The sequence below is a fragment of the Ochotona curzoniae genome, unplaced genomic scaffold (assembly GCF_017591425.1).
Source record: "Ochotona curzoniae isolate NIBS_2020 unplaced genomic scaffold, NIBS_Ocur_1.0 scaffold_3835, whole genome shotgun sequence".
Lineage (NCBI taxonomy): Eukaryota > Metazoa > Chordata > Mammalia > Lagomorpha > Ochotonidae > Ochotona > Ochotona curzoniae.
In genome coordinates, this window is record NW_024467114.1 from 8890603 (window position 1) to 8903923 (window position 13321).

The following is a 13321-nucleotide window of genomic DNA, read 5'->3' on the forward strand; positions in this document are numbered from 1 at the left end:
TCTTTTTGAAGCCATATGAAGGATTAAGACCTCAGGATCTCCGCAGACTGAAAGACATGCTTATTGTGGAAACTGCAGACATGCTCCAGGCACCTCTGTTTACTGCTGAAGCTTTACTTCGCGCTCATGGTAATAATAAAAGTTAAACACAAAAAAGCAAAAACATCTCCTACGTTTCTAATACCATGGCTGCCTTTTGAAATTTTCAAGTTAAAAGATGGCTATATTCGGGGCCAGGTGTGGTGTAGCAGGTGAAGTCACCACCTCTGATACCAGCATCCCACGTGGGTGCCATGGTCCTAGGTGCCCCATGTCTGAACACCTGGGAAAGCAGCACAGGTGACTGCAGTGCTGGCGCCCCTGCCCGCCCCGTGGAAAACCGGAAAGAACTGCAGGAGCGTCTTCCTGTCTGCAGACTGGTTCAGCTCTGGCAATTACAGCCCTTTGGGAAGTGATCCAGAGCATGGAAGATCTCTCTAACTATGCCTTCCAAACACATAAATAAATTAATACTTTAAAAAAATAGGTAACGCTTGTCCTTTTAAAAGAAAATGATGGCTTTTCCCCTATTTTAAACAAGCCTAAGATTTCCTAGTGCTGTTGTTTTTAAAGTGTTTTCCAAGGTGCGTTAGCAGGGAGCTGGATTGGAAATAGAGCAACGGGACTCATACCAGTGCACTTAATGGGGTCCCTGATGGTGTGGCAGTCAGTTACTTAACCTGCCACAGCTCCTGCCCAGTTCTCTGATTAAGATAACCATTCTGGAAGTTGTCACATGTTGAGTTGGACCCCTCTGGTTGCCCATTTGGTATGTGATATTTAATATGGTTTCAAAGAATCATATTTCCCAACTGTGAAAGTTTTTGTTAAAAAAGCAGTGGCTTTTCCTCCCTAGTCACTTCAAGGCTTTGCTTTTCTATCTTCACAGTAAATCTGTCATCTAATTTTAAATACCAATATCTAAAAATCTTATGTCGTCTTTTGATCCGAGGGAAATGTGAACCTGTGTTTCCCCTCACCCTTGATTACTCCCACCGTTGCTGTGTTGGTAAATACCCCTGAGCAGCTGCCTTCAGTCGTGATGTCCTCCACTCTTCCTTTTCCCACCCTGAATACCTGTGCGTCTTCCATTTTAGTGGGAATTAAGAATAACGTAAAAATGAAGTGCAGGTTCCTAAGATCAGCTGCAGACTCTTAATTTCTCAAGTATGAGATGAGGCGTAAGAATATGTTGTAAACAAACCTCATAAGTGGATTAGCCTCTGAAAATTATTGTTCCATACATTTCTACAATACTTAAAACCATGTGTATTGTAAATTCTATTATAAAATTATGTTTCTCTACTTCTGTCTTTATAAACCTTGAAGTAAATCATACTGAAAAATTATAGATCTGGTTAAAAAAAAACATTTAGAAAAGCAGAACAGTTTTTGAAAGTCATATTTAAATAATAGATATATTCTTTTAAGTAATGATGCTTAACCACAGTTTAAAAGTATATATTAATTGAAAATTCCAGAAGCCAACAATTTATAAGTTTTAAGTTGCGGCATGTTCTGAGTAATGTGAAGAATTCACACAGTCCCAACAGCTTAACACAGTGTGTGGCCCAGTGTCCACCCCTAAATGCTCTTCGCCATCTCTCAGGATGCTCATTGTCAGAGTGCTCCTGGCTGGGATACTGCTTTCCGGAATTCCCAGTTGCCTTCCATTGCATGTCTATCAGGTGTCAGTAACACTCGACCAGTTGCTTAGTGCCTGGGTCCGATACCCATCCCCAGCTATGGCTTCACCTGCGTATTAATGCACACTTGGGGAGGGGGATGGTACTGATGACTCACGTGATTGAGTTGCAACTACCTGACTGGAGACTTGAATAGGGCTCCTCCAGCCCTCTGCTTCAGCCCTTAGCTGGCCTGGCTGTGGCAAGCATTTTGGCGGTGAACCAGCTAATGGCAACACTTTTCCTCCGTGTCTCTCCGCTCTTGATTTTGAAAAGCTATAAAATGTTCAGAGTAGGAAGCTAATCTTTTTCAGTAAAATCAAGTTTGAAGTCACTTTACACAGAATTTGTACCCAATTCACTAAACCTGTTGTAACCCTAATCCTTTTGGATGTCCCTTCCACTTTCCTTCAATCTGTCAAGAAATTTTTAGGACCTGATGTTATGTTTTGACATGCTTGTAGTGAACAGTTTTACAGCCTGACAACAGTGAGGACAATTTCAAAAACATATTTTTTGAAGGAATAAAGAGGGTAAATTTAAACCTACACTAATAAAAATTTAGTTTTAAAAGTGATGTATGAGGCATGTCTGTATATATTAATAAAATTAACTGGAGTTTGGACCATGTTTGTAGAAACTGATGTGACTGATAGCTCCAGTAGGTTATAAGAGAGCTTACATCTTGCTTTAGAAGCATTCTCAGACATAGCTTAGGTACTCATTTGCAGTTACTCCTGTATAAACACTTGTTTTTCTTGGATGACCTGTATTTCATTTGTCCTCACATTTTCTTTTGTTAAGATGATATTTAAAATATTACAATGCCTGATGGCTTTTTTTGATAGATATCTGTTTTGTTTTTCCTGTAGACTGGGACAGGGAAAAGTTACTTGAAGCTTGGATGTCCAACCCAGAGAACTGCTGCCAACGATCAGGTGTGCAGATGCCAACTCCACCGCCCAGCGGGTACAATGCTTGGGACACACTCCCTTCTCCGAGAACTCCCAGGACCACACGTTCGTCTGTCACCTCCCCTGATGAGCTCAGTCTGTCTCCTGGGGATTTAGACACCAGTTTGGTATGGTTTGGTTTTTAGTGCCCTTCCCTTTGCTTTGTTGTTAGTTTTTTTAAATATTCAATATTATCCCACAGAGTGTCATTTTTGTAACTGATTATTTAAATGTTCAATTACTTTCATGTTCTAATGGTTATCATCAGAGAAAAAAGATTTTTCTTTCTCATTTCAAAAGTGGAAACAAAGTTTGGGAAAGTCATCTACTTTTTTTAATTTAAAACTCCAGGTGCTTAAAGCTTTAAGCGTGGTTTACTGCAATATTAAAGGTTGATTTTGTGATAGGCACCTCAAAGAAGAAAAATAAAAGCATGTTTATAATTTTCTGAAAGCTATTAATTTTGAAGCATTTGTAGTATACTGATTCTGTATTTGTTTGAAGAAAGCCTGTAGAGTTTGTCTTCTACATTCCTTTCCAGAGTATTTTGTTTTTATTAAGAAACTGTACTGTGATTGTCTGCATTTTTAAATTATCATACCATCAGTGTGCTGTTTTAGCAAATGTTAATTTTGTTAAATGATTTTGCCACTTAAAATATGTGATAAGAATGGAAGTCATCTTCATTTCACCTAGACCATTTTGGAAAACAAATCCTAGTTGTGTAATTTGCATATGAAACATAAAGATTGCTTGCAGGAAGTCTGTTAGAAGATGCTTGGTTTTCTGGCAGGGTTTCCTGGATAGAAAGCCTTAAGCTGCTACTCTGAATATCCTGAGTTACTGTCTTAAAAACAAAAGTTACTCTGTTTTTACAGATTTCCCAAGGTAAGTATAGGGAAAAGGACATGATACTGAAGTGTTTAATTTGCAGCATGTGGTTTGATCTTTTGCCTTGCATAAATTGTAATGATCTCAGAATGCACCATTGCTGAGTAATATATACATTTGGAACTTAAGAGTTTGACTTTTGCGATAAAACATTGAAATGCGCAGTAGTTGATAATGAGGTAGACATAGCATTTGTTATTCAAGAGTATCTATACTAATTTTAACTCCCCTCAACTTGGAGCTGCTTAACTTCTAAAATTTTACTTACTATACTAATCTTTTTGCTTTAAACTAATGAACAAAATGAATGCATTGTTCTTTGCCCTGCAATATGAGACTGTTTAAATTATTGTTCTTCTTCATCTCCAGTGTGACATTTGCATGTGCAGTATTTCTGTGTTTGAAGACCCAGTGGATATGCCCTGTGGACATGACTTTTGTAGAGGATGTTGGGAGTCGTGAGTATATAAGCAGCTTAGCATCTTTTATTGCATGGTAGCAGTTTGATCTGATACTGGAAAGTGCTTGCTTTCAGTATAAAGGTGTGGACTATTTATGTTTCAGAATTACTCTGAAATGTGTTTTACTACTGAGGAAGAGTCTGACATCTTCCCTGCTATATTAATTAAGGCTGTTTAGTGTAATGTAAGGCACTTCTAGAAACAAATCAGTTATATAGCAAACAATTTCTTGTTTTATTTTATATTGCATCTAATATAAATTTCCCACCTACCCCTATATATCAAGAATTAGTTTCTATATTACATCCCAAAATTTGTGTTTTGTTTTGTGCTTTCTCTGAATATTTTATTACAAGCAATAAGCCTTGAAAATCTATAAGAATGTGGATATTTAAAGTTCGTTTTTAGTCAATGCAGAGTTAAATGTCTGCTAGATGTGATTGGAAGTGGCAAATTCTCTTTACCTTGTCAAAATGTACATTTTCTCATTGTCTATTGATTTTGCCCTCCTGTCACACTTTTTGAGGGAGATTTTTAAACAGTGAAGGTCAGTATCAGTGGGAGAGCATATTCTCTCTGGACACACAGTGTTACAGTATGACAGCCTTCATGAAGCGTGTTAATTACGCTAAGGAAATCTGAAAACTCAGAAGTTGTCAAACTTATAATTTATAATTCAACCATATACACACACTCATGAAATCATCACTGCAATCAAGATGATTATATCAGTCAGCTCCAGAAATTTCCTCATTCCCTTTGAATCCCTCCTACCCACTTACCCTGCTACACGCACCTCACCCCCTTTGCCTAGTCGGCCTACTGATCTGTCATTCCGCTTTCATTTTGAATGTATTTTCTTTCTTTCTTTTGTCTTAATTTGCGTATGACATAAGATTCTACTAGAAGGGAGAAAAACTTGGATTTTAAAAAGATTAAAGGAAACAGTGACATATCAGGTTAATCCACCACTTATAGTTCCAGCATCCTATATGGGCTCCATTTCTAGTCCTGGCTACTCCACTTTCAGTCCAGCTCCCTGCTGGTGGCTTTGCAAAGCAGTGGAGCATGTCTCAAGGTTTTGGGTCCCTACACCCACATGGGAGAGCAAGAAGAAGCTTCTGACTTCCAGCTCTTGCCATGGCAGCCATTTAGGGAGTGAATCACTGGATGAAAGATCGATCTCTCTCTTTCCTCTCTCTTTATCTATAACTCTTATTTCTAAGCAATAAATAAAATGAAAATAAATATCTTAAAAAATAATTTTTTAAAAAAAAAGAGTAACAGGTCATCCCTTTTAAACTCTACCCTGAGACTATTTGGGCTGCAGTCCCTGCCTCTGACACAGGCAAACCCATGGGCAAGGTTCAGCACTCACAGTCCAGGGCCTTGCTGGACTCAAGGTCTTCCCACGTACAGTGCTTGATTTAGCGTAGAACAGTTGGCTGTCCTGAATTAGGACCTGTCACCTGCGTTCTACTAGGTTTGCAGCTGTTGACCTTAGTTTTTGAATGAAAACTGTACCCTCCAGAGATTTACTTGAAAATTTTTTAACTTCTTTGACTTTTTCTCACCTAATTTAATATCACAGGAACCATCTCCCCTACTCTTCATAGAATAGCCATGAGAAATGTATAGTAAGGTTTAAACTTGCAAGATGTAATGACAATTTCCCTGGTGGCTTAGCAGCCAGTGTACATGGGAATCTGCCTCCCTGCTTGGCCTTTTCTTATCAAACCAAGCACTAGTCACAACTCACATGTTACATGATTCCTATGTTGATAAAATCACTTTTAACTGATTGCCATCTTTTTGTAGAAAAGAAATGCTTTTGAACAGTCTTGGATCACTTGAAAGCTCTTGTTTCTGGTATTCTTCCCGACTCCTTTGAGCAGCCCAGCTCGATGCTCTGAAGTACCTGGCCCAGAGCTTGAGTCCTCCAGCATTGTTACTTCGTTCCCAGACCACTATAGCCTTATGACACTGAGGATAAGAGTTCAGGTTCTGCAACTTATCCAGACTTTTGTTTCCTAATCTATCAAATGGTGATAAGTACTCCACAGGATTATTGTCAATTTGTTTAATACAGGAAAAAATGCTTTGAACTGAACCAGGCGCATAGTAAAATCACTCAGAAACTATTATTTGTTGTCATCTTCCCAAGTGAGCACTGTAATAAGTAAGAAAAGTATGTGACATAGCTATAGGATAGAAATGCAGGGAAAGTTGTTCCATATTTGTTTATTTTACTGATTTTCCAACTGTTCTGCTCTTAGAATTTAGTGGAAAATTGTGCCTTGACAAGAATTACAAAAAGGCTAGCAAAGAAATGATTTGTCTCAGTTCTGTCATGTAATCCCCTATAGATCATGAAATCTACTCTGGTGTGTTCAGAATCCAGAAGCTTTGGGGCGAGCACCATACGTGGTGCATTAAGCCACACATGAAGATACCGCGATGCCATGCGGACACTTGTTTCAGTCCTTACTGCTTCACTTCCAGTCCAGCTCCCTGATAAAGACTTGGAAAAAGCAGGAAACAATGGACCAAGTATTTGGGCCCCTGCGACCCATGTGAGAAACCTAAAAGAAATTTGTGGCTCCTGGTTTCAAATTGGCCCAGCTCCAGCAGTTGTGGCCATTTGGGAAGCAAAACAGCAGATGGAAAGTCTCTCTCTCTCTCTCTCTCTCTCTGTCTTTCTTTCTTTCTCATTTTCTCCCTTTCTTGCTATGTATACATATATGTATATATCCCTCTCTATATATAACTCTTTTTTAAGAATTTATTTATTTTTATTGGAAAGGCAGATTTACAGAGAAGCAGAGAGAGAATGAGAGAGACTGGAGATGGAAACCCAGTGAACTATTAAAATATAAGGGATCAGGAGTAAAAAGGGCAAGACTTTTTTTTTTAAATGCCAAGAAAAAGATTAATTTCCTGAACCTGGAGGGAAGGGGTGAAGAGGCCTAGGAAGGCTGCCTGGAGGCACTGCGGGTTCATGTTCATGGAAGTGCCAGGATTGAGGGTGTGGCGGGAGGAGAGATGTAGAGAAAAGGAGGGGATCTAAGGTCTAAGTGAGGCTTTTTGACTTTGTTTAAGTGCAGTAGGATTAAGAAACTGAGAGAACTAAAGGGAAAGGATGCTGTCCTTAGTGGAAAAAGCTGTTGATGGTGATGACTCTAGAGTTGTGACTTCCTTGTCCAGTTTCCCCTTTATTTTTTCCAGGATTTAGTGTTAAATCCAGTATAATCTTGGTTTTTCCAAAGGCAGTATTAAATAACATTAACAGTAATAATTCTCACTGTAATTGATGAGTTTTTCCTATGTGCCAGGCACTGTGCAGATATTTCACATGCGTTGCCTAGATCTGTAGAGCAACCCTGTGAGGTATATACTATTTTCTCATTTCACATGTGAGAAAAATAAGGCTGAGAATAAATAAGCTGCTTGAGATCATATAGTTTGTAGCAGATCTGGGATTTTTCTCACTCGTAGTCCTGCTCTCAACCCCTTTGTTCATCTCAGCTCTGTTCCCATTGCATGACCGTGCGTTTTTTTTTCTTATTGTTGTAACAGGTGGTGCTAGAGTAGGACATATCACTGAATTTTTATATTTATTGAAATGAAACACAAAGAGAAAAATGTGAAAATAGTTGTGCCGTACCCCGTGCTGCTCCCAAATATCTTGAATTCTTTATGCCAATTTCTGTAATTCCCCGTTTAACACTGAGAATTGAATATGACCTGTCTACTTCATTCATATCTAAATGTTTACTGTCATATAAAAACATTATTTCAGATTTTTAAGAAAGTAAAGCACAACTGAAATATGTAAACATTGATAAAACATAGAAATATGAGTAATATATCTCATCTCTATATAAAAAAATCAGTGGCTGGGTAAGTAACTAGGACTGCATCCATCCTTGACACTTTATTGATGCTTTTCAAATGACACACGTAACAAAAGTAAGCATGAAAAAAAGTTTTTGGTATGTTCAAGTAACTTGTGTTTGCCCTTCTTTTGTCAACTGATGATGCTGATAGGTTTTTGAATCTAAAAATTCAAGAGGGTGAGGCTCACAACATTTTCTGCCCTGCCTACGATTGCTTCCAGCTTGTGCCTGTGGACATCATCGAGAGCGTGGTTTCTAAGGAGATGGACAAGCGGTACCTGCAGTTTGATATTAAGGTGTGTTGCCAGTCACCTGTCTGGTCTCTACAATTTTAATTGTGTTAGACATGTATAAATATTTTTGTCAATTTTGTTTTAAATAAAACAATGCAGTCCAGGATTCAGTTCTCAAAAAAAAAACTGCAGAAAGGAGTGATGACATTAAAGTTTTAAGCTGAGGCAATAGTTTATAAGAAAAGGAAAACTGGACCTGGCATGATAGTGTAGTGGTTAAAGTCCTTGACTTGAACCCACCAGGATCCCATATGGGCGCCAGTTCTAATCCCGGTGGCCCTGCTTCCTATCCAGCTCCCTGCCTGTGGCCTGGGAATGCAGTCGAGGACGGCCCAAAGCCTTGGGACCCTGCACCCACGTGGGAGATCTGGAAGAAGCTCCTGGCTTCTGGCTTTGGATTGGCTCAGCTCCAGCCATTGTGGCCACTTGGGGAGTGAAGCATCGGACAGAAGTTCTTCCCCTCTGTCTCTCCTCCTCTCTGTATATCCGCCTTTCCAGTAAAAATAAATAAATCTTAAAAAGAGAGAGAGAGAGAAAAGGAAAACTGAAAAGATAGTTAAAAAGTTAAATTATTGCTCAGAACTATGTACTGCTTTGCCTATTATACCTTCTGATTGATTGATTAATATTAAAAGTAGTACTTGCTTTAGATTTCCCAAAGACATTATATTATACTCCTTAATGTTTAGAAATAAGACTTCTGAATTTAGAAATGATATTTTTGTATTCCAAGTAATGATTTCATAACTCAATTAGAATGTTTATTTCATCTTTTCTGTATATTAATTATGAAGTTTTATACATGAGGTTTTATTTTATCTACCTTGTGTAAAATTTCCCTTGTTTATGGACTTTTAAGAATGGGTCCTGCTTCTTTAACATAGAGCACCCTAATGGAGGTGGGAGCTGCAGCGGAAGGGTAAAGCCCCTGCTTGGAACACCCACATGCCCGTGATGCATTGAGTCCTGTCTCTGCTTCCTTGTCCAGCTTCCTGCTGATGTGCTTGGGAGGCAGCAGGTGGCGACCCTAGGACTTGCGTCATACCCCACACACAGGAAGCTCAGGTGGAGATCATGGCTGCTGGCTTCAGCTAAGCCCAGGCTGTTGCAGGCACCTGGGGAGTAAACCAGCACATGAGAGCTCTTTCTCTGTCACTCTGCCATTCAAATAAAGTACATTTTAAAACTCTCTAACACACAAAAAAAGGAAGCTCTGTAGCATTCATTTTTTTAAATACAAATCCTGGTGTTTGCCAGTGGTGTATTCATTTTTTCTTGCAGTTTTAAGATTTAAAAAAAAGAATTACTGGAAAGTTGGGGAGACAGAGAGGAAGATCTTCCACCTGCTGATTCACTCTCCAAGCGGCCACAACGGTCAGAGCAGAGCGAATCTGAAGCCAAGAATCAGGAACCTCTTCCAGGTTTCCCACGTGGGTGCAGGTTCCCAATGCTGGGCCATCCTCTGCTTTCCCAGCCACAAGCAGGGTGTTGGATGGGAAGTAGGTCCCCTGGGACATAAACTGATGCCCATATGGGATCCCAGTGCATGCAAAGTTAAGAATTTTAGCCACAGGGCCCTGTATTACTCATTTTTATGGATTATTAGCATTCCCTTTAGAAACTTACTTTAATACAACTACTAATTACATATAAGAATCTACTTGTATTTCAACAAAAAAGTGTCACATTATATGATAAAATATTTATAAATTAAGTATTTTTAGGTAGAGACCAGTACCATGGACTTGTAGGTTAAGTTTCTGTGGGCAGCATGACATCCCATACAGGTGCAGCTCCACTTCTAATCCAGCTCCCTGCTAATGGCCTTGGAAAGTAACAGAGGATGACTCGATCTGTGGGACCCTGAACCCACGCAGGAGAATCAGGAGAAAGGCTCCTGGGTTTGCACTGGCCCAGCTGTGGCCATTGGCAGCCATTTGGGGAGTGAATAGCAGGTGAGAGATAGATCTCTTTCTTTGTAACTGTTCCTTTAAAAAAAAATGAAGTATTTTGAGTTGATTGCATCTCACTTGATCATCATTTGCCGCTTTGTAGATTAGAAAAAATATACAAAATTCTATCAGAGCCGTTTAGCTTAGTGATTAAGATGCCCACATTCCCCACCCAAGGTCTTGAGTCGCCTTTGGCTCCTGACTGCAGCTTCCTGCCAGCACAGCCCCTAAGAGGCAGTGCTCATGGTTCCTGCCTGTGTGAAAGACCCGAGTTGAGTTCCAGTCAGTTTGGGCATTTGGGGAGTAAGCCAGCAGACGGGGAACACTTTCTGCTGTGTCTCTCTCTACTTTTTCCCATACCCCCTCTCTTCCCGTACGCCCTCTCTCTTCCAGTGCCCCCTCTTTCCCCCGTCTGTCTCTGCTCTGTTCTCTCACTTTGCTCTTCTGTTTTGTCCTCTCTTTGCCTCTGTCTCCCAGATAATTGAATACTAAAATAAATAAAAGACTTATTGTTACTACTTACGTTTTTCTGTACTCTCCATTATCGTAATATTTTTGACAACTTGTTTTATTTCACTTTTTTTTGCATTGAGGTAAGTTAAACCATATACCTTGTTTAAATTCAGATTTTAAATTTTTCTGTACTTTTTATTGCTATTTAAACAGGCTTTTGTTGAAAATAACCCTGCCATTAAATGGTGTCCTACCCCGGGCTGTGAAAGAGCAGTCAGACTGACAAAGCAAGGCTCAAGCGCGTCCGGATCTGAAACACTCAGCTTCCCGCTGCTGCGGGCGCCTGCTGTGGACTGCGGGAAAGGACACCTCTTCTGCTGGTTGGTATAAAACTAGTTGCAATCAGCCTTTCTGCTTTCTAACCAAAGCTTTATAGCTTTTAAATTGTAACACACTTGATCTAATTCCTATTCATTTAAAAAATGTGTGAAAAGTAGTCAGAGTTGATATTTAAGGTGTGCTTGTTAAGGACCCGGCGCCATAGCAGATGTGTTTTAAATACTGAATTCTCTCAACAGGGTTGTCTATGAGCTGAATGCTATTCATTTGCTCAATTTACAGTTTCGGAAATTCAGTCACAGAGTTCTCCAGGGGTATGCGGCTCGGAAATGGTAGAAATGAGATTAGAGTGTAGCCCTGTATGATTTGAGGGCTCATGTGCTTAAACTGTAACACCAAATCGCTGATCAGAGTTCAGAAAATGCTTAATTTCTCTTCATAAGATAGAAGCCTCTTGCAGCAATTCTGAACCAGTGGTACCAAGAATTGCCAAGACTTTTTTCCTGAGTTTTTATCCTGAATTCCCATGAATAAGATTCTAATTTTGCTTTTTTGAGTAAGGCTCCAAAAAAATTAAGATGCTCCAAGTGGTTCGGATGCCTAATCCTGCTAAAGAGCCAGTGCCTGCAGGTTTGATGTGCCTTGTTTTTTAGTCAGTTTATATCACATGTCTGGATATATCAGTAATGCAGAAGCCGTGTACCTTCTGTACTTGTTAGACATGTTTCTCAGCCATAGCATTCTACTATAATCAAAGTAGATTTGGTTAATTGCTTTGTTGTAGTTAATGAATCAAAAAAGTCAAATTAACTCTGCTTCTTGCTCAATTCTAGAATTACTGCATATGTCTAGATATACTTTAGATGCAAACAAAACTCTAGTTTTTACTTTTATACTTAACTTGAAACCAAAATTTAGTCAGTGCTGCTAAATAGTCAATAAAACTATCCCTGCTCCGACAGGTCTGTTTATTATCCCTATCAACATTATTAACTGAAAATATTTGTCAGCTACCAGCTTTTATATAGCACCAAATTCTAGGTCACGGATCAGCAAGCTACAGTCTGTGCCTTTTTTGAAAATGAAATTTTATCAAATCCGAGTCATACTCTTTCATGCCGATTTCTTTTTATCTTCTCTGTGTCTGCTTTGAGGATATAATAGCTAAATGAAGTAGTTGCAGTAGAGGTGTTATTGCTCACAAGGCTGGAAACATTTAGTGTCTGACCCTCTACGGAAGGATTTTGCTGACTCCGTTACTTGGATTTACTGAAAAATGAAACAAAAGCCCTGCCTACTACTTTCATCACTAAGTCAGACTGAGCAAAGGAAACAGCAGCAAAATGCTCAACAATTCTTTAAGGTGATTTCTTTCAAAACATGCAAAAGTTGTATTCCTCATTTTTCTTTTTCTTTCTTTTTTTTTTTTTTTTGAAGTTTTGCATTCTTCGTACTCAGTGGTTGGTTCCTGACTCCACTACCTAACATGAGAGAGATAAGCCCCAAACTACAAAAATAAACAGTTATTGAATTTAACTTGTTACCTAAAGAAGGGAAATTCTGGGCCCGGCTCCAGCTGTTGCGGTCACTTGGGGAGTGAACCATCGGACAGAAGACCTTCCTGTCTGTCTCTCCTCCTCTCTGTATATCTGCCGTTCAATAAAAATAATTAAATCTTTTTTAAAAAAAAAGGGAAATTCTATGCATAGAAGCATAAGGTGGAAAGCATTCTCTTCTGAGTCAGTGAGGTTTCTAAAGAGAATTAGACAGATTCCCTGAGGCAGTCATCCCCTAAATCTAGAATGCTCTGCGTACTGCGCACAGCGGAGAAAGTGATGCTTGACTCATTTTTGGAGTCCTCTGGTTGGAAAGAGGATCCTGACTGAGAAAGGTTGATTTAAAAAGTGACTGGAGAGGTACCAAAGAAGGAAACTATGTTGAGAAAAATGAATATTACCATGGAAATACAACATTTGGTGAGATCAGTGAGCGTAAAGTTTGGAAAGACAAAAACTTGTCATTGGCATTATTTTCTTAAGGTGTATGGTTTCTATGATCTGGATGGTATTAGTTTTCTTTTTTTCAAGATTTATTTACTTTTATTGGAAAAGCCAGGTGTACAGAGAGGAGGAGAGGCAGAGAGGAAGATCCTCCATCTTATGGTTTACTCCCCAAGTCGCAATAGCCGAAGCTGCACCGATCCAAAGCCAGGAGCCAGGAACTCTTCCAGGTCTCTCACACGGGTGCAGGTTCCCAAGACTTTGGGCCGTTCTCGACTGCTTTCCCAGGCCACAAGCAGGGAGCTGGATGGGAAGCAAGGCCACCGGGATTAGAACTGGCACCCATATGGGATCCTGGC

At 39.5% G+C, this 13321-nt stretch overlaps 1 protein-coding gene across 2 annotated transcripts in view; it reads left to right on the plus strand.

Annotated features, from left to right (window-relative positions):
• Positions 1-13321, plus strand: part of ANKIB1 (ankyrin repeat and IBR domain containing 1) — a 97577-nt gene that overhangs the window by 53942 nt on the left and 30314 nt on the right. For both annotated transcript variants that reach the window (XR_005882075.1, XM_040964833.1), the window contains exons 5-9: positions 12-129; positions 2597-2805; positions 3938-4026; positions 8077-8221; positions 10837-11003. Coding sequence is in view for 1 of the 2 variants with exons in the window: in XM_040964833.1 (XP_040820767.1) it covers positions 12-129; positions 2597-2805; positions 3938-4026; positions 8077-8221; positions 10837-11003 (728 nt within the window). In the remaining variant the exon portion in view is untranslated. The remainder of the gene's footprint in view (positions 1-11; positions 130-2596; positions 2806-3937; positions 4027-8076; positions 8222-10836; positions 11004-13321) is intronic.